Source organism: Dama dama, chromosome 18, assembly GCF_033118175.1.
Source record: "Dama dama isolate Ldn47 chromosome 18, ASM3311817v1, whole genome shotgun sequence".
Taxonomy (NCBI): Eukaryota; Metazoa; Chordata; class Mammalia; order Artiodactyla; family Cervidae; genus Dama; species Dama dama.
In genome coordinates this window covers 25,180,867-25,201,758 of record NC_083698.1, presented here as the reverse complement: position 1 = coordinate 25,201,758, position 20,892 = coordinate 25,180,867, and the positions used below count along the sequence as shown (strand labels likewise).

Genomic DNA, 20,892 nt, shown 5'->3' with positions numbered 1-20,892 from the left:
GTCCACAGTCATTACTATTCAGCAATGCATGATATCCCAGTCTGACAGAGGAAGCAACCCAGGTCCAGATAGATCGAGACACTGCATATAGAGACCAATCATCACTTTGTAACAGTAACCATGCATGGATTATGGGGAAAAAACACTCAAAATAATGACTGAATTTTTCATTGAATGCAAGTGTCACATTCACTCCATTGATTCTGAATTATTTATTTGTAAATCAATATACATTTTGAGTTTATAATTTGGAGTGATGGGGCAGAACACTAGACTCATAGTTGAGATTCAACAATCTTAAACATAAGAAAATAAGGGAGTTCATAAACGCACAGGGAAAAAAGACCTTTTTAAAACATACAAATATGTATTCTCACATATCCTCGTAACAATATATAAATGAGATCAATTTGTCTCCTTCCAAAATAGAAGAACTACAAGTTTAGTTTTCATAACTAAATAGACAGTATTTCCTTTTTTAGAAAGTACATGTCATCTCCTAAATGTAAGAATTTTCTATTTATTTACTCTCTCCTGCTCTTTTGTTTCTTTTAATAGTAGTTCTCAACATTAGTTGAGAATTTCAGGTTTTCTTTTGTTTTTTAAGCTCTACAGATGATTAAACACAAAGCTCAAATTGAGAATCACTAGCTTACCAGATGTCTTTCAAACAAGTGATGAACATCTTTGCCTTGACTGCTATCTGTAAACAGTTTTTATTTTTTTTACTACAAATCATCCTTTGGCTTACTCTTGAAAGTCAATCTTGACTTTTAAAGCAAGTTAGTTTTATTTCCCTTGATACTAAACACTTTTGTGAGTGTTCCATTCCCTTAATTTGCCTAATAAAGTTAGGTGGGATAAGTTATGTAAAAAGACCACACAATACCCAGCATTCAATTATAGTACTGGAAAAAAAGAAGGACATACAGGATATAGTTTAGCAGCATTTTTTAAGAAGTTAGGTATGATTTTAGTATTTGAGTTGAAATTATAAATTAATGAGGAAAATACTATGATTTCTTGAAAACTGACACAAGAAATAAACCTGTATGATGTTAAAATATTTGATACAACCATAAAGTTATTCTGAAATTTTTTATATTCAATATATGAAACCTTCAAGTGAACATATTAGATTCAGACATCAATCCTAAAGGAAATCTATCCTGAATATTCACTGGAAGGACTGATGCTGAAGCTGAAAGCCCAATACTTTGGAGACCTGATGTGAAGAACTGACTCCCTGGAAAAGACCCTGATGCTGGGAAAGAATGAAGGCGGGAGGAGAAGGGCATCACCCACTCAATGGACATGAGTTTGAATAAGCTCTGGGAGTTGGTGATGGACAGGGAAGCCTGGCGTGCTGCAGTCCATGGGGTCGCAAAGAGTCAGACTGAGCGACTGAACTGAACTGAAGGAATAATGAGGGGAAAGAAAAGACAAGCATGGGAAACCTGATCTGGTTAAACTGACAGTGGTTAAAACTGGTTAAACTGGTTAAACTGACAGTGAACAAAGTACAACACAACACATCCTTCAAAGACAATAATTTTATTTCCTCGGTTATATAATAGTGCCCTTTCTTGCATACTGTGAGAACAGTGGAATGAAAACGTTTCAGGTGCTCTGAGAGGAAGTAGAGAAAGACACACCAGTCAAGACACCTCACTCCTCATTTACATGTTTTCTGTCCTTCCAATATCTTAGTTTACAAACTGTTTACATGACAAAAACATTGAACTACTTTGCCAATCTTCCTACCCTACCATAACCTTTCTATAGAGTAGGCCTTCTCTACTGGGAAAAACATAAGAGTATGGTTAGAAAATGGAATCCAACAAAGACCCTAAGGATTTGAAACTAAATCAGGTTCACAGATACAGGTAACAGAAGTTAAGATAATATTTTGATCTGTCTCCTTCAAGCAATTGAAGTTATTAAGGGGAACTTACACAGAGTAGAAAACATTCAGCATTGAAACTGGTTCATTCGCCTATTTAAACAATTGTGGATTTTCATAATAAATCATGTGTTGAGTGACTGGCAGCCTCAAAGAGGGATAAGATACAGTACCTGAAAGTTTTAATGAGGGTTGGTCCTTGACCTTCTGTTCTTTTCTCTTTCTTTCATCTTTTAATTCATAAGGTGATGCTCACTAATTTGACCTCTCTTCAGATGATTTTTAAACTCCTCTGGTCCTTTCATCTACTTTACCCTCAAGCTAGCCGTAACTATTTGTATCGTTAACAATACAGACGCTAGGTTTCAGGTATCTAGATCCTGGTCCCTAGATGTTCCACTCTGTTTACTGTAAGCTTAATAGAGCAAGGTACTTAACATCTCAAATCTCAATTTCTCCACCTATAAAATGGGAATAATAATATCGACCTCAAGAGTTACAAAAAGAATTCCACGAGATAAACACAATGGTAAAATCTTGGCTAATGGACACAACTCAGCAAATGTTAGCTATCTTTTCTATCAATATCCCTCATTCCTATTAACTTCAGCCTCATTCCTGAACATCAAAATTAGCTTTGTTACTTCCTACTATGTTTTTCTGTCTTCTATCCTTTACCATATCCTGGATATTCCTCTTTTGAAGCATTAAAAATAAAAAATAAAAAAACCTAGCTCTCCATTTTTTTTTTCTCATTGATGCCTGCCTCCAATATGTACAGAGTGCACAGAGGTCCAGCTATTATGTTTCTAACTTTTTAAAAAGTATAAATCAACCTATCAGTTGTTAAATAAATACGTTCTACACTCCCATCTTGAAAGACTATACCTTAGAAATGTCCTAGAAGAACAGGTTTAAACTTAGATTTATCAGGCACCTCTGGGTTCTGGGCCAGAAAGTCTGAGCAAAAGGGAGAATCAAGGCCTAGACTTTGAACCCTGGCCTGTACTTCCAGCCACGACCCACCTCCTTTCCCCACCTCCACACCTCTATGGGTTCTCTTCCCACCACTTTCCCTTAGAGCCATCTTTGAAAACTTACCCATGCATCAAGGACATTTCAAACACTTTCTTCTCCAAATTTCCCTTGAGCCAGGTATGCTCTCATCCTCCTCTGAGTGTCCAGATCACTTTGTCTCTATCTATTCTAATGACACTAACGGCATTTTGTCTTGCACTTTTATCAGTACCTATGTGTTTGTCTTCCTAGTTAAAGGCAGCTTCTAATCCATCAGTGATTCTCTGTGCTCAATGTTAACAGCATGTAAAAACCTACTGATTAGCCTTTTAAGAAAAAAACCCGCTGAGCTCCACCCCGAACAAAGCAGAATGTGAAATAAAGAAGCAGGCATGGTTATTTTTTAAAACTCTACTGCTAACGTTGAGTTGATAAGAGCTGTATAAAATTATACATTCTTTGGGCTTCCCAGGTGGCACTAGTGATAAAGAACCTGCCTGCCAATACAGGAGATGTAAGAGACACAGATTCAACCTCTGGGTCAGGAAGATCCCCCAGAGGAGGGAATGGCAACCCACTCCAGTACTCTGAAATTTCTCATGGACAGAGCAACCTGGCAGGCTACAGTCCACAGGGTCACAGAGCTGCACATGACTGAGTGTGCACCCATATATTCTCTGCAGGGCAAGGTCTATGAACACATTCTTCTGAACTGAATTTAAGCTAATGCATGTTTTTCCCACTGCAAAACACATTCTGGTCCACAGGCTGCATGTAACTCTTAGACTTACTGAAAAAATTCACCAGTGCTGAAGAATGATGGTCACTTATGCTCTGGAATTATGCAAAAGGAGACATACACAGAATTAATCTCACTCTGGATCAAGTTGTCTCCTTTACCTTTATCTCTGCATTTATTCTGTATGGTACATCTTATTGACAACATACTGCACTTCTTAAAGGCATGGTCAGCATATTATTCCTAATATCTAGCATAGTATGTGGCACACAATGGGCATGAAATAAAAGTTTAGTGAGTGGGTGAATGAATGAGCCAAATGCATGGATAGAAATTACAAGCCAGCAGGAATTCAGAAACTATTTCAGTTGTTCAGTAGGCTGAATAATGACCCCCTTAAAAGATACTCACTTCATCCCTGGAACCTGTGACTATTACCTCAAATGGCAAAAAAAAAAAAAAAGGAATCACCGATGTGATTAAAGATTTTAAGGTGAAGAGACTAATCATATGCATCCTTGAAATAGGGAGGGAAAGGGAGATTTGATACACACAAAAGAGGAGACAGCAGTGTGACCTCAGAGGCAGAGGACAGAATGATGCAACCACAAAGCAAGGAACGCTGGTGGTTGCCAGAAGCTGGAGGAGGCAAGGAACAGATTCTTCCCTAGAGCCTCTGGGGAGACGGGCCCCCTGCTTACACCCTGACTTCAGCTCAATGAACTGATTTTGGACTTTTGCCGCCAGAACTGTAAGTGAATAAATTTCGGTTGTTTTAAGCCATCAGGTTTGTGGTAATTATAGCAGCCACAGGAAACAAACACAAGATGGAAAACTTACATCCAGAGAGGTAAAACGACTTTTTCCAAAGCCCCTAGTTAGCGCAGAGCTGGGCTTCTGATAGGGTTTCCTGACTCCTTCAGGTACTCTTACTCTTTCCATTTTACTATGCTACCTGCTGCATATTTCAAAGCCCACAGAGTCCTCTAACTCTTCGATTTAAATCTGAGTAACAAACAGAGCCTCATCTATGACCACAGAATGGAAACTGTAAAAATTATAAATCTCTCACGCCAATCTTATTAGCAGCTTATCTGGTTTGACCAAAAGAAAAAAAGTCATCTGACAAACTTGTTGCTAATATCAGCTCCAAAAAGATACTCAGGGCAAGTATTTCACTAAACCACATGTAATCAATACGTGCTCAGTCACTAAGTCACACCTGACTCTTTTGTGACCTCATGGACTGTAGCCTGCCAGGCTCCTCGTCCATGGCATTCTGCAGGCAAGAATACTGGAATGGGTTACCATTTCCTTCTCCAATGTAATCAGTATACAACAATGTGATAAGATGTGAGGGTGGGGGTGGGAGGGGCACTCACATGGAAAATGGTATAAAAACAGCAAAAAGTTGAAGTAAGACAACAAACTTATTCACTATTGGGAGTGGGAAAGAGCAGGAAGCTCTGTAATACAATAGGAAAGAGAAAAGGTATAATTCCGTTTGCTCAAAAGTGAGCAATACTGGAAACTGTGTTAGAACCTGGAAATGGTGGTCTTTCTCATCAGTGTGGAAAGAAACTACACACATCAGAATTTGCTGAGACATTCACAAAAGGGTAGTTTACAAGTTCCAGTTGAGCAAACATTACAAATTTATGTGTAATAATTCTAAAAGAACACTAGATCCATTACTATGTTTTTTCATAATTATACCTTTTAGGTACCAATATAACAGTCATGACATATTTTCCAAGCAAGGAAACTGGGACAAAGAGAGATATAATGAATAATAGATAGATGACAGGTAACACCTGTTTCTAGAGCTTATATTTAAGTCTCTAGGCTTTTACTAGTATCTTCAAATATGGATTTGGATAATTTCTCATTAATAGATAACAAAGTATTCAAAGCAAGAGATATGGGTCTATTTAGATCTGATGAGTGTGAACTTTTTTTTCATAGCAGTTGTGGGGAGGGGTAGAGAATACTAAGCAATACAAGGAAGGCAGAAATATCAAACCTCCTTGCCTCATACATTGGTTAAGAGCATATAACCACAACAGGATATAAACATTTCCTTAATGATCCTACAGTTATAACAAGCAAAATAAACAATTGAACCTTCACATGTCCCTATTCCCTAAGGACCTCAGGTTTACCTTGTAGTTTAAAAATTAGTCACTCATTTAGACTGGAGCAAATCTCTATGGATTTGGGGAGTTCGCTATCAACTAATGGGTTACGGCATTGTTGTTCGTGGATGTTACCCCACAGGAAGCTGGACCATTGCATCATTCAGGGTAAAAACATACTTGTTATGCATGTGACAAAGAAAAACCTACCCAAAAACGTCCCTCAGAGAGCTGTGAAAGACATGCAGTGCTTGTCTGTTTCACATCTTTTTTTTTCATGATCTTGAGAAAATGAACATTCTTGCAGATATGAAAGGAACCCTGTATGACTAGGTATGTGCCAAAGTAAGACATCACTCTGTCCAGCAAATATCATACTGCAACACTGTCAAGCCAAAAACATCTATAATGGGGACAAAGAAAGTTTAAGATCCCAATTTAATCTTTATGAAGACGTTACCTACTATATTAACAAGCTTATAAGTTCACCATTTTAAGTAAGAGCAATTGAAAACTTACAGATTGAAAAGTCTTAAGGTTTTAAACCAGCTGTTTATACATACTGTATATAAAATGCTCAGACATCAAGGACATAAAAAGTTAAGTGTTAATAATATCATATGCAAAAACTGCATGAGTTTTTAAAAGTTTAAAGGAAGATGATCCAATAAGCTCTAAACTAACTTTTAAAAATCTCCTGCTTAATCACAACTCAAAACTCTTTTAACTTTTTGTTTTCTTAAAGAAAAAAGAAATTTTTCTATTTTCTTTTCTTAAATATACTATGCATTTTTTATAAGGAGGGAGGTTGCTTATACGTATTGCAACAGGGAGAGGTCGAAGGTACTAAAACAAAAAAAGGATGCAGGTCTGCTTCTACCACTTTGCTAGCTAAGGCCATCCCAAATTTAGAGACTTTTCTGCATTTAGGGAACTCAGCGTGTGACTGCAAGTCTTGCAAACAATAAGCACCCTACGGCAATGTTTACTTTTCAAGGGACAGACAAGCAACCCTAGAAAGAGAACATTTCAATGCGTAGAACTAAATAGAGGAAAAGAACATCTCAAAACCATCATTCAGAAGTAAAAAGAACAGAAAGTCAACAAATGAGCACATAAGAAGAAACGAAGGGAAGGGATATGATCTTCCAGAGATTGAGCAGCTTGGTTTTGCTCAAATGTTTTCAACAGCTCCCCCACCCTCCAAGACATTACCACCGTCATCAGCCTCCTCTCAAAGCCTTTCATTCTTCACTTGTTTGGTTCCATTGATATGCTAGGCAGCATACTGGTTAATGAAGTAAGCATCTGGGAGTAACATAGCCAACTACTTTATTTTATATCAAAAGAAAAAAAAATCAGAAAGATGCCCTTCCCTCTTACAGAGCTATTACTAAGACAACGTCCAGCATCAAGAGATAAGTTCCATAATTGACAGAGGTAACAGATGTCAGAGGAGCCCACGAAGGCTTCACAGAACCATGGAATTGGATTCATGTCTTGAAAGATGAACAAAGACCTTTCCCAAGATGTGGTGAGGTGGAGAGTATTGGGAAAAAGCACTCTCAGCAATTAGACAGGTGCATTTAAAGGTCTAAAGGCAGAAAAGCAGGACCTGTGGAAGGCACACAGCTCCATGTGGTGATCAGAACAAAGTTCAGGGCTCATTGAGGAAAAAGAGGAAGGTAAATCTGGAAAGGGTACATACACAGCTATACATTAGGTAGGGGTGATGGACAGCCACTGATAATTCTTAAAGAGGGCAGTGACTTGATTAGATTTAGGCTAAAGGAAGCATAATCTCATAGCAGAAAACAGACTTGCTACCAGGAAGTTCAGAGCCAACTCCATTCCTTTTCTTCAACTTCACAGAACCTGAGTATGTGTACTAAAGGTGTTTACTTTATCCAATTTTCCTTTCTTTATTTCTTTTCCTTTTCATGTGTTTTATTTTTTAAACTTATTATATAGATCCCAAATCCTGTTTGGAGTTAGACAGCATAAAAGAAAAATAAAGAAAGGTAGGAAGGCAGATGGCTAAGCAGATTATCAATTCTCCCAACAGAAGGGAAAATGAACTCTTCTTTGACATGTTTTATTGAAATTCAGAAATTCAATAACATGCATTATCTAACACAAGTTATGGTATATATTCTTTTACCCTTATCTGTAATTGGCTTCCTGACCTTTCCTACTAATTGCTAGGTCCTTTAACTGGAATACTATTACCTTTAAAATCTGTTTACCTATATATTGTTTCACTTTAAACATAAAGCCAAAATAAGACATGTTCATTCAATCCTCCATTAAAAAATCAAACACAATATTATAGGCACAAAGACACACACACACACATATATATATATGTAATTAAAAACCATAAAAACAATGCAAAAACAATTGTCATAGCATATACTCTTATTTTCTTAAAGCAGCTTTTAAAATATCTCTAACTATAATGCTTATTTAATACAACATATAATGAGGGAAGACAAGACTTTAGGAAGAATTATTTCACACTCACTGAATTAATAATTTATTATGACAGTATGCCCTAAATGATAGTAACATTTCCAAAATGTCCACATCCTTGAACACACTGGACAGACATCTGGGGTCCCAGTGACAAACCAAAAAAGTACTACAATGACTTGTAATATTTTTCCTATCAGATAGAGATTTTTAAAAGAGAGGTTCAAGGTAAAGTTTTGACTTTGCCCATTTGCAAAGCAGTCTTAGATCTCCAGAAAGCACTCAAAATCTCAAGATCAGAAATATATTAAGGTCATGACAAATCAGTTTATCTACATTTTCTAAGACTTCCTTATGGAAACCTTTCTTTAGAATCATGCCAAATAGTGAAACAGTGTAGTTTTTATAACATTCAAGTTCTTGTTGTTAGAGGGTACTCACCAGAAAATGAGCATAATATGTATAATGTTAAATATTATGTTTCCTTAACTAGTTTATGGGCTTCCCAGGTGGCTTAGTGGTAGAGAATCCACCTGCCAATGCAGGAGACATTAGATTCGATCCCTGGGTTGGGAAGATTCCCTGGAGAAGGAAATGGCAACCCACTTCAATATTCTTGCCTGGGAAATTCCATGGACAGAGGAGCTTGGCAGGCTACAATCCATGGGTTGAGAAAGAGTTGGACACAACTTATTGCCTAAACAACAGCAACAACTCATGTATGAAAGTCATCTCAGTAAGAGCTGAAGACTGCAAAAGAATCATGCCAGTTTATCTGAAATTATAGTGAGAAAGAAGTAATGGTCACAGTTCTGAAAGTCCACTTATTGGAGTCACATGTTTAAACACCTTCATAGTTTAAATATGATGATGGAAATCTGAGCCAAATAAGCCATGGTTAATAAATACTTGTTTTACATTGATCTTTTCATGAATACAGTTACAAAACAATGCTGAACTTTTTGAAGATACATAAGCAAAATTGGGTTCATCTGCAAAATACACGTGGACAGCCTTTTGTTTATAGGATTATGTGGACTATTTTAGAGTATTTTTTTCCTCTGTGTACTTTGAAGCTGGCGCCTCAGAATACCAAAGAATGTGTGTGTACATGTGTGCCCATGTGTGACTGTTTTGCAACACTACAATGATTTTTAGGGATTAAGAGTTATGTAGGGCCACATATGCTCCAATAAATAACACTCAAAATGTTTTACTTTCTGTGATTCTCTATATATTTCTTAATTTTTATCTGTCATCTTTTGAGAATGGCAAATTATTACAGCAAATTCTAACTCCAGAGGAAATTTCCCAGCTCAGCCAGTTGCCAGTGGATCTATAATACCAGTAATGAAGAGAAAGTTTTCTTAGAAGTTAAAAGTCCGGAAGAAAAGGTTAATTACATAGAGCTGTCTGACAAGCGACCATCTATCATAAAAGGAAAGAGCTTTATATAATCAAATGCCAGAAAGTTATCACGAAAAAAAATAAACTTCAAAAAATTTCACAGAGTACCTCAGAGTTTTCTACTTCCTCTCAATCAAAACAGATTTTAAAGAAAAACTCATCAGTAATTTAGTCATGAGTCTTTCATTTTGGACATTAAAGTATCTAAAGAAACAGAAATCAACACACGGAACATGCATTGATAAAATGCATTGATTGTAATTTGTAAAGATAAGCATGACAAAATTAAACCCATAATAATGCCTCACCTATTAGAAAGTCAGAATTTTCTTGTTCTATATAGCAAGACAGTTAGACAGCATCACCAACTCAAAGGACATGAATCTGAGCAAATTCCAGGGACAGTGAAGGACAGGGGAGCCTGGTGTGCTGCGCTCCATGGGGTCGGAAAGAGTTAGACACGACTTAGCAACAGAACAACACATAGCAAGATAAAAAGAACCAAGAAAATCCCATACTGAGAAGTTTAGATTTAGCAATAGTACAAGAATGAATCACTTAACTGTGAAGTTGCTGTAATTAAAAACACTAAAACAATATTTAATAAAATTTAACATGAAGTATTTCCCACTTATAGTATACTCTGTGACCAAATTCTGTTACAACAAACTTCAAGGGACAAATTTATTCATTATCTTAGAATATTTTTTTGAACACTACTTGAAATAGATAATTAGCTGGGAGCCTGAAATTATTTTAGTTAAATCAAGATTATTGTAATAAGATTTAGCCTGTATTCCATTAAAAAGCCAACTGATCAGATGCATCTGGGGAAGCCATAACCTTGATCTGTCTACAGCTCTATTTCATTTGCCATTCATTTTTTATGGTAACTCATTGTGAACAAATTGAAGAAAAACATACCCACTTGGACATGATGATATTTGTCTGTAGCTTTGTCCTGGTTTTAGTTTCCTACTTAATGACTAAATGGCACCACAGTGGGTAATGCACTGGAGTAAAAGTGGTGAATCATTAAAGACTTCGTAAATTTTAAAAACAGGGGCAGGCCTTCTGGGTCCCATATGCTTCTAGAAAACCCAATGTTGTGCTGTATTAATTGAACCATGAAACTTTTATTAGTGCTCTTTAAAAATGCTTGCAGTGAAGCTTTTATTAATGCTTGCCCTCAAATTGTTTATACTACTTAGCATTTTCATAGATTTTTTTTATTTCAAAGAACTTTTTGATCATTAATTATATCTATTCTACATTTCTATAAGGGAACTCAGCTGTTTAGCAAAATAGAGGCATGAGAGGAAAACTCAACTAATTTTTGCCTAACATTTGCCACAGAAAAAAAGAAAAGGAATATTAATAGAATATAAGATCTTGCCACAAACCTTTAGTTTGTATAAATAGCCAGGTCTCTCACTCAATAAGGTGGATAGTTGATATAAGTGTTCCCACAATGGTGGAAAAAACAGAAATGAGCCACCTAAATGCAATTCGCTTTGAAAACTAAAATTACAGGACTTAGGAATACAGTTACTATAGTAACTCTGCCATCCAGACTCACTGAGGAGCCCATGAAACCACAACATTATGAAATCCCAGGGGGCATGATGGCTGTTGTGTTCTACGTCTGGAAAATTCCTCTGGGTGGATTTTCATCAAAATTACATTATATACATTCAACTCATCAAAATTAAAAGTCACACTGGAATCACTCCAGGGCTCACAGAGCCTAATTTATTTACTCTTAAAAATGTTCAGACTCAAATCATGTTTTCTATTACCTTGGGATCATTCTAAAAATTTGATCTGGGTTAAATAATTAGAAATTTGTTCTGAGGAAGAAAAAAATGTATTCTACCTATAAGAATCTCTTTGGTTCATCTCCACATAAAAACAGAATGTCTTACTAGCAGAGAAAACATTAATATTAAGATCTAGAATTTCAGAATTTAATTACAAATTATTATTTCCTCTAGAGAGTGCCTAATGAATTATGGACGGAGGTTTGTGACATTGTACAGGAGACAGGGATCAAGACCATCCCCATGGAGAAGAAATGCAAAAAGGCAAAATGGTTGTCTGAGGAGGCCTTACAAATAGCTGTGAAAAGAAGAGAAGCGAAAAGCAAAGGAGAAAGGGAAAGATATTCCCATTTGAATGTAGAGTTTCAAAGAATAGCAAGGAGAGATAAGAAAGCCTTCCTCAGCAGTCAAGGCAAAGAAATAGAGGAAAACAACAGAATGGGAAAGACTAGAGAGCTCAAGAAAATCAGAGCTACCAAGGGAACATTTCATGCAAAGATGAGTTCGATAAAGGACAGAAATGGTATGGACCTAACAGAAGCAGAAGATACTAAGAAGAGGTGGCAAGAATACACAGAAGAACTGTACAAGAAAGATCTTCACAACCAAGATAATCACGATGGTATGATCACTCACCTAGAGCCAGAAATCCTGGAATGTGAAGTCAAGTGGGCCTTAGAAAGCATCACTAAGAACAAAGATAGTGGAGATAACGGAACTCCAGTTGAGCTATTTCAAATCCTGAAAGATGATGCTGTGACAGTGCTGCACTCAATATGCCAGCAAATTTGGAAAACTCAGCAGTGGCCACAGGACTGGAAAAGGTCAGTTTTCATTTCAGTCCCAAAGAAAGGCAATGCCAAAGAATGCTCACACTACCGCACAACTGCACTCATCTCACACGCTAGTAAAGTAATGCTCAAAATTCTCCAAACCAGGCTTCAGCAATAAGTGAACCATGAACTTCCAGATGTTCAAGCTGGTTTTAGAAAAGGCAGAGGAACCAGAGATCAAATTGCCAATATCTGCTGGATCATCGAGAAAGCAAGAGAGTTCCAGAAAAACATCTATTTCTGCTTTATTGACTATGCCAAAGCCTTTGACTGTGTGGATCACAATAAACTGTGGAAAATTCTGAAAGAGATAGGAATACCAGACCACCTGACCTGCCTCTTGAGAAACCTATAAGTAGGCCAGGAAGCAACAGTTAGAACTGGACATGGAGCAACAGACTAGTTCCAAATAGGAAAGGAGTATGTCAATGCTGTATACTGTCACCCTGCTTATTTAACTTATATGCAGAGTACATCATGAGAAATGCTGGGCTGGAAGAAGCACAAGCTGGAATCAAGATTGCTGGGAGAAATATCAATAATCTCAGATATGTAGATGACACCACCCTTATGGCAGAAAGTGAAGAGGAATTAAAAAGCCTCTTAATGAAAGTGAAATAGAGTGAAAAATTTGGCTTAAAGCTTAACATTCAGAAAACTAAGATCATGGCATCTGGTCCCATCACTTCATGGGATATAGATGGAGAAACAGTGGCTGATGTTATTTTGGGGGGGCTCCAAAATCACTGCAGATGGTGAATGCAGCCATGAAATTAAAAGACGCTTACTCCTTAGAAGGAAAGTTATGACCAACCTAGAGAGCATATTAAAAAGCAGAAACATTACTTTGCCAACAAAGGTCCGTCTAGTCAAGGCTATGGTTTTTCCAGTGGTCATGTATGGATGTGAGAGTTGGACTGTGAAGAAAGCTGAGCACCGAAAAATTGATGCTTTTGAACTGTGGTGTTGGAGAAGACTGTTGAGAGTCCCTTGGACTGCAAGGAGATCCAACCAGTCCATCCTGAAGGAGATCAGTCCTGGGTGTTCACTGGAAGGACTGATGCTAAAGCTGAAACTCCAATACTTTGGCCACCTCATGCAAAGAGTTGACTCATTGGAAAAGACCCTGATGCTGGGAGGGATTGGGGGCAGGAGGAAAAGGGGACGACAGAGGATGAGATGGCTGGATGGCATCACCGACTCGATGGGCATGAGTTTGAGTAAGCTCCGGGAGTTGGTGATGGACAAGGAGGCCTGGCGTGCTGCGATTCATGGAGTTGCAAAGAGTCGGACACGACTGAGCGACTGAACTGAACTGAACTAGTTTTCAACAGTACTAGGTTTTTATGCATCAGAAAGCAAAATAAGTGAGCTATAGCTTAGCATGTCTTTTTTTTTTTAACAGTGGCAGGGGGGAGGAGGGGCGGGGGCGGGGAGTGGTCCGAGAACCTATATTTTTGACAAGAGCATCAGATGATATTTATTACCTGACATGTTTGGAAAACTAGGTTAGATGAGCCCTAATGTCTTCCCTTCTGAATTTTGGCAATCCTGATAAAAATAAATTACCAGAAATGTTGTATAGACTGCTATACTGAAGAAATTAACTTCTGTTCCTATAATTATTAAAATACTTAACACACTGAATGGACCAAAACTATTTACACTTCTGTCTCTCTCACTAAAAGGTATGTCCATAAGGGTAGAAACCATGATTTTAGTACTGTTTGTGTCCCCACTGAATAACACACAGCTTAGTACAAAATACATGTATGAGTGAGTCAGTGAAAGTCATTCAGTCGTGTCTGACTCTTTGCGATGCCAGGGTGTATACAGTCCATGGAGTTCTCTAGGTCAGAATACTGGAGTGGGTGGCCAATCCCTTCTCCAGCGGATCTTCCCGACCCAGGAGTCAAACCAGGGTCTCCTTCATTACAGGCGATTCTTTACCAACTGAGCTATCAGGGAAGCCCAAATACATGCATAGTAAGTTTTGAATGAATGACTATCTTAACTGCAACAGCTAGCTGACAGTCTCATGCATGTAGTCTTTTCTCCATTCAGACTCCTCAGAGCCCAAAAGCAATGCCCAGTGCTCTAACATAGAACATTATTGGGGAAGCAAGATTAAAATAAAATTCAGTGTATTCCGTATTCAGAAATCAGTATTTATTGTTTGACTGAATATATGATTGAGACAGAAATATTTAGTCCTTGATACTGACTGTATTTGAATATGGCTAGAGAACTTCTATGAGAATTTTGTCAATGCCTGAGGAAAATAAGACTTATACCATCCCAGAACCAATTCTCAAGACAAACAGAAATACTCTATCTGAATACTTACTATAAAGAATTTCTGGAACAACTGGAGTGAGACTATTTTTCTGGTGTACAATAACTCCTTAGAGCCCTTTGCAGAACAAAGGAAAAATAAATGGATGGTGATTGCATAAGACCAATTTAATTCTTTTTAGACAGGTTTTTTTTTTTAAGGAGATATGAGAAAAACAGTTTTTCTAAGTCAAACAATTAGGTTACTTCTCACCAGCAGAATATATATGGCACTGTGAGATACAGGCTAACGGTAGCTTAAGAATGTTTTAATGTTTGTGGCTAGAACATTTTCCTTTATATAAATGCAAAGTGTATTTCAGGTCTCTCTGATGGCAGTTTGTATTTGGAATAAACAGAAAACAGTCCCACTGCCTGATCCATTTGCTATGACTTTCTTCAATTTAGAGTTCATTCATAAGAACTCTCCAAACATAACTAATTAAGACCTCTGTAGAATGCTGCTCTCAGCAGACCAGAAGCATTTATAAGAAAGAAAAGTCCATAAGAAAAATTTTAATGACTCTAAAGTCAAATGAGCTTCACTTGGTGACTGTCTCATTTATCATCCACTCTCCTTCTAACTAAACGATTATCATGACTGGCAATAACCTCCTCAGCAAAACAGCAGCCTCAAAGGACATTTTCATATTACAAAATCATACTCTTGGAAGGGTATGTTGATTTCAGTGAGCTATGCTAGGTATCTGTGGGATTAATCCAAGTATTTGGTATTATTTAACTTTGTCCTTTTGAAAAGGAGTCCAGTATATTTGATCATCTTATTATACATTACATTTACATATAGGAACTCTGAGTCTTTATATAATGCTACAAATTGAGCATAAGAAGCTGAATGTATGTGCTACACACTCCTTCTCTATACACACCTTAAAACATGGATTCACGTCCCCTTCTTACACAAACAACAGTCTATGCTGCACAGACAATAAGATTTCTATTTAACCTGAAACTCCTTTAAACATATATATTTTTTCTCTCTCAAAAGTTAGGTGCATGCATTCATCTGTCTTCCTTTTCTCTTTTACCTCACAAAGTTCAGTAAATGTTACTTCTGACCATCTGTTCCTTACATGTACACTTCGTTTCTATAGCTTTTTTGCCCAATATACTTTACCTCTTAAGCAGTTACCTCAACAACAAAAATGTCACTCCCACATTCTATTCCACACATCAGATGAGAAAATTAAGACTGGAATAACCCTTACATTGATCTCTCAATAAAAACTCATTACTTTTAGAATGAAATTAGATGTAATACAGACATACCTGAGAAACGACCTAAGATGTCCATAGATCACATTAAGCATCAACCATAGAGTTTCTCACCTGTTTGTCTTCCTGTCATTTGGTCCACTTTTTTTAACCAGGTGAAATTTTTAAATATTTCTTATTACATTATTCTCCTTTTCAAATAAGGTGATCAAAATATTTCTGTATTCATTCATTGCCAAGCATATACCTTTAAACAGGCCTTGACCGGCTAAACTGGGAATCTAACGGCTTACAACAGTGTTCTGACAGGATTGTGTGTTTCACATTAAAAATAAAAGGGTCCATTTTGAAATTCTGCCATGTGCAAAACATGAATGGACATGAAGAGAATTACACTGAGTGAAATAAGTTAGAGAAACAAATACTGGATGATATCACTTACATGTGGAATCTAAAAAGTACAACAAACTAGTGAATGTAACCAAAAAGAAACAGATTTACAGATACAGAGGAAAAACTAGTGATTACCATGAGGGAGAAGAAAGGAGAGAGGGGCAATATACAGATAGAACTTGTCATATATAAAATAAGCTACAAGTATATATTAAACAACATGGCGAATGTAGCCAATATTTTACAACAACTATAAATGGAAAGTAATCGTTAAAAATTGTGAACCACTATATTGTACACCTGTAGCTTACATAATATTGCACATCAACTATACTTCAATAAAAAAAGAAGAAAATAAGTGAATCCAATAATTATTTAAAAGTTAAATTTTATAAGTTGAGTTTAATTATAATTTGGATCCAAAAATTTGCCATATAGTTTCATCCTTCATTAGCCTTAATGAGATCTGCATTTTGTGTCCATTTCAAGATTACAAATTCAGGTAGAAATAACAAAAAATCTATTTTCCCATGGTTCTATCTGGCCTGTCATTCTCTGTGAAGTAAAAGTGGGAGGTAAACAAACAATGTGGAGAAGATATGGGGAAGATGAGTAGAGAATAAAGAGACATAGACAATTTTATAAAAATAAATAAAAAGTATAGCTTCTGGTCTTGAGAATTAAGGGCACTCCCTGTATAAATTCTAGACGGTAACTAGTAGAAATGGAGTAAGTTTAGGAAGCACCGGTCTAGCCTGCTATACCTGTTCCACATCTGTAAGCCACATCTGTACTCAGCCAATTTGTTCCAACTTCTGTCAGTATGTTTTTTAATGATTCCAACACATTCTACCACAAGAAAAAAATGTTTGACTATGGTATTTCTAAATTAAATGTTTCTTTTAAATTATGTAATTTTGAAACATTAAATTTATATATAAATAAATATATATACTCCCATTGACAGAGAAAATATACATACAGCAAGTCCCCTACATACGAACCTTAAAGATGTGAACTTTCAAAGCTGTGGACATGTGTGCCGGCCCCTGTAAGCCAGCTGTTGTACTTCTCTACTTTCTAAGGTCTGTGCTATAAGGTTAAAAACGCTTCACTTTTCTGCTTATTTTTCATGCATGTGTTATTTGTGTGAAAAGTATTATAAACTTATTATAGTACAGTACCATACAATGGATTGTGTTAGTGGGGACCTCGGCTAACTTTGTTGGACTTACTAACAAATTGAACTTACAAACGCACTCTTGGAATGGAACTCGTTCATATGTAGGGGACTTACTGTAATACATATTTAAAGGTAATATACACATATATTAGATGCAAATATCATTTTATGTTCAACTCAATAGAAAGGACTGTAATTCTATACTTAATTGTGATAAGTAACGCAGGTCACACAGAGGGCTGCCTGTGAGGGTAGGCGTGTGGGGCCAAGAGTGGGTGGGGAGCAGGCAGAGGTGGAGGATGGAAGAGGTTTAGTAGGCTAGACCCGTGTTTCCCAAAGTGTAGTCCCCAGGCAGCAACAGCATCACCTAGAGAAACCTGTAAATACTGCAATTCCTGGGACACACCTAGGACCTGAATCCAAAAAAAAATGGGGAAGTGGCTTCATTTTAACAAGCCCTCCCACTGATGCTAAAGTTTGAGAACCCCTGAGCTACATGGACTCAGATATAAGAAGCCTAGGTAACTTCATCTCTTATTCAGATAATAATGCCAATTATAAATCATGACTGTGACTAAAGATTCTGGAATATCTTTACTACATCATTTAGAACAAACAAATACTGTTACACTTTCCAATAATTTCTAGTTCCAAATTCAACACAGAAACTGGCAACTTGCTGGGGATGTGGGGAAGGCTGATGAGACACTGAAATTCCAGAGCAGCTGATCTGGGTGTGACCAGCCCTCCACAGAGTGAAAATCTTGGCAAAAGATAAACTGAGTAAAATATTATACTAGCTTCAACCTTAGGAGTTGGATAACTCAAGGATATCAATATGCTGAAATATTTTTAAAGAATACACAGAAATAAATACTCCCATAATGATCCAAACAGAAAATTCTTTTTAAATTTGTCTATGTTTCACATGTGATATCTGAAGCTATTCCATCATTCTGAAGATTTGGATCGTGTTTGTTCCAAAAGTGACACCCTATTCCTGGAGAAACGGGTGTTGGCTGTGCTGATCACAACACTACATGAGCCACACATTAACTGGACTCAGAGGAAGCAGATGTTGAGATTATAATTAAATATGTATATAGGAAACAGGAGTGGCAGCAAAGAAGGGTGGGGAAGAAAAATATCCTTCCTGTGTGTCACAGAGATGGAAGAGGAATAAATCCACAAGCTGACTTGCAAAGACCACGACACCATTTAAAAAGCATACAGACAGGTATTTGGTCAGAAAGACTATGGATGTAAATTAGATGCCTACGTCATATTTAATAAATATTTATAACTTCATAAAATTCACCCCAAATGTTACATTTGCAGCAGAAGAATTAAAGTCTACTGCTCAGATAACAAAGCAAATGAAATTAATTGCCTGGAATGCAAGTTGGTTATGCAATACAGGACTGGCTATAGAACACAGTTCAAAATTCATTATATCGAACAAACTTCATCAGGAGAAAAAAGTCATTTCACAATTTAAATTGCTTAACTTGAAGCAATACAAAACAACATCTTTCATACTAAATTTGTTTAAAGTTTAAAAAGCAACCAGACTGACCGGACCGCACTGGTGAACTCATCATGGGAATAAGGAGAAGGATGGATGGGCCGAGATGCAGACTCACAGCCTTCTGTTAGCTGGCAATGCTGGTCCACGAGAAGCTGGTCTAGGCAGAACCTAGAATGTAAGAAAAATGCCTGTGTATTATATACATTACATCAAGCCACACAGGAAAAGAAATATAAGAGGACCAGCCTTGAGTTTCAGTTCAGCCACAGCTCGACGGAGAATCTCTGAGGTAGTCACATCTACCTCCCAGGTTTCTTAAGTCTTCATTTATAGAAGAGCAAATTTACCAAAGCACAAAAATATTCAAACACTAAAATAAAATAATAGATGTGGAAAGAATACGTGAAAAACACTTTGTGTTATTGTTGTTTAGTCGCTAAGTCATGTTCGACTCCTTTGCAACCCCATGAACTATATAGTCCACCAGGCTTCTCTGTCCATGGGATTCCCCAAGTAAGAATACTAGAGTGGATTGTCACTCCTTTCTCCAAGGAATCTTCCCAACCCAGGGATTGAACCTGAGTCTCCTGTGTGGGCAGGCGGATTATTTACCACTGAGTCACCTGGGAAGCCTGAAAAGCACTCCACATAATTATAATTAGTTTCCTATTTACAATTATAACTAATTTGTTATCATCATTATTACAGACATTTTAAATTTTAATTATAATAAGTATCTCATTATACAGTATTCTTAACTATTACTGTTACAGATTTCCTTCTAAAGGTAAGGACTTCTTGCCAAAAACACTGTAATAGACTAAAAAAGAAGTGTAACAAATACACCGTAAACTACAAGGGCGACAGAAAATTCTCATTACTATTTCCATTTCTTCTTCAAGTCTTTTGCAATCTTGTTCCAGTCAAAAGTAATAACAACCATAGTCTTTCCAGGAGTGGCACTTACAGGATGGACTTCTTGAAAGGAATTTAAGGGACTTTCTGTTTTTAATTTGAATGTACTCTCACTTCTAGACACGGCAGCAAAGAGCAATAGGAAGGACATTTTCCCAACAGCTTACTGGAATTTCAAAGTTTAAAAAATCAAGAGGAAAAAGAAGCTCTTAAAGTTGTACTTAATGAGTTTCTTACTAAAATAGTATATCCCAATTGCACTATTTTTATAGACAGTATGCTGTAAATCTGAGAACCGTACATCTTTTTATCTTGAAAATCCAACATATTTATTGTGACTCGTTTTCCAATCAGTATTGTGAAAGTGTTATTACTATTTTTGTCCAAATGTATAAAGCAGATATAAATACATATTTCCCTTGAAGAACCATATAACATCACTAAGAATACCTATAACACTTCAAATGGTCTTAAAATAGAAGTATGCTAGTTATTAAAAATAGGTAGAGTAATCAATTCTAACAGGCTAATTCTTACCTCATCATTCATGCTGGATATACATTATGATTTAGAAACAATAAAATGCATATTTTCATAAATCTGCTTCAAAAATTTATACTGATGTGCTACTTTATCAGCATTATTTAAAGAATCTTAATTTCCAGGTTGATGAGAAAGCAGTATTTCTACAAAAAAAAGATGAAAAATGAAGAGTAAAAAAGTCCTTTGATTTCTATATCAGCAAATAGACATTCTGACAATGGCTTCCAAATAAAAAGATGTCAGTATTATATTTTTAATGTAATAACATTATTTGCATAGTTCTTTAGTTACAAAGTACTTTTAGACATATTACCATATTTTACATTATCTTCACATCAACCATGCTAATAGATACTTGTAACTCCCTTCTCTATCCTTATAGGTGAGAAAATTGAGATGTCATATGCTTCATAGTTAAAAGGTTAATGAAACAA

The 20,892-nt window shown here is 36.5% G+C and overlaps 1 protein-coding gene across 7 annotated transcripts in view; it reads right to left on the bottom strand.

Moving 5' to 3' along the window:
• The window catches only part of HDAC9 (histone deacetylase 9), an 896,685-nt gene extending 877,594 nt beyond the window's left edge, over positions 1-19,091 (bottom strand). For 4 of the 7 annotated variants that reach the window (XR_009696639.1, XM_061165033.1, XM_061165034.1 and 1 more), the window contains exon 1: positions 19,049-19,070. Coding sequence is in view for 5 of the 7 variants with exons in the window: in XM_061165033.1 (XP_061021016.1) it covers positions 19,049-19,070 (22 nt within the window). In the remaining 2 variants the exon portion in view is untranslated. Of the gene's footprint in view, positions 1-19,048 lie in introns of all 7 variants that reach the window. The other 3 variants (XM_061165031.1, XM_061165032.1, XM_061165036.1) reach the window with 3 other exon arrangements.
• Between the last annotated feature and the right edge of the window lie 1,801 nt (positions 19,092-20,892).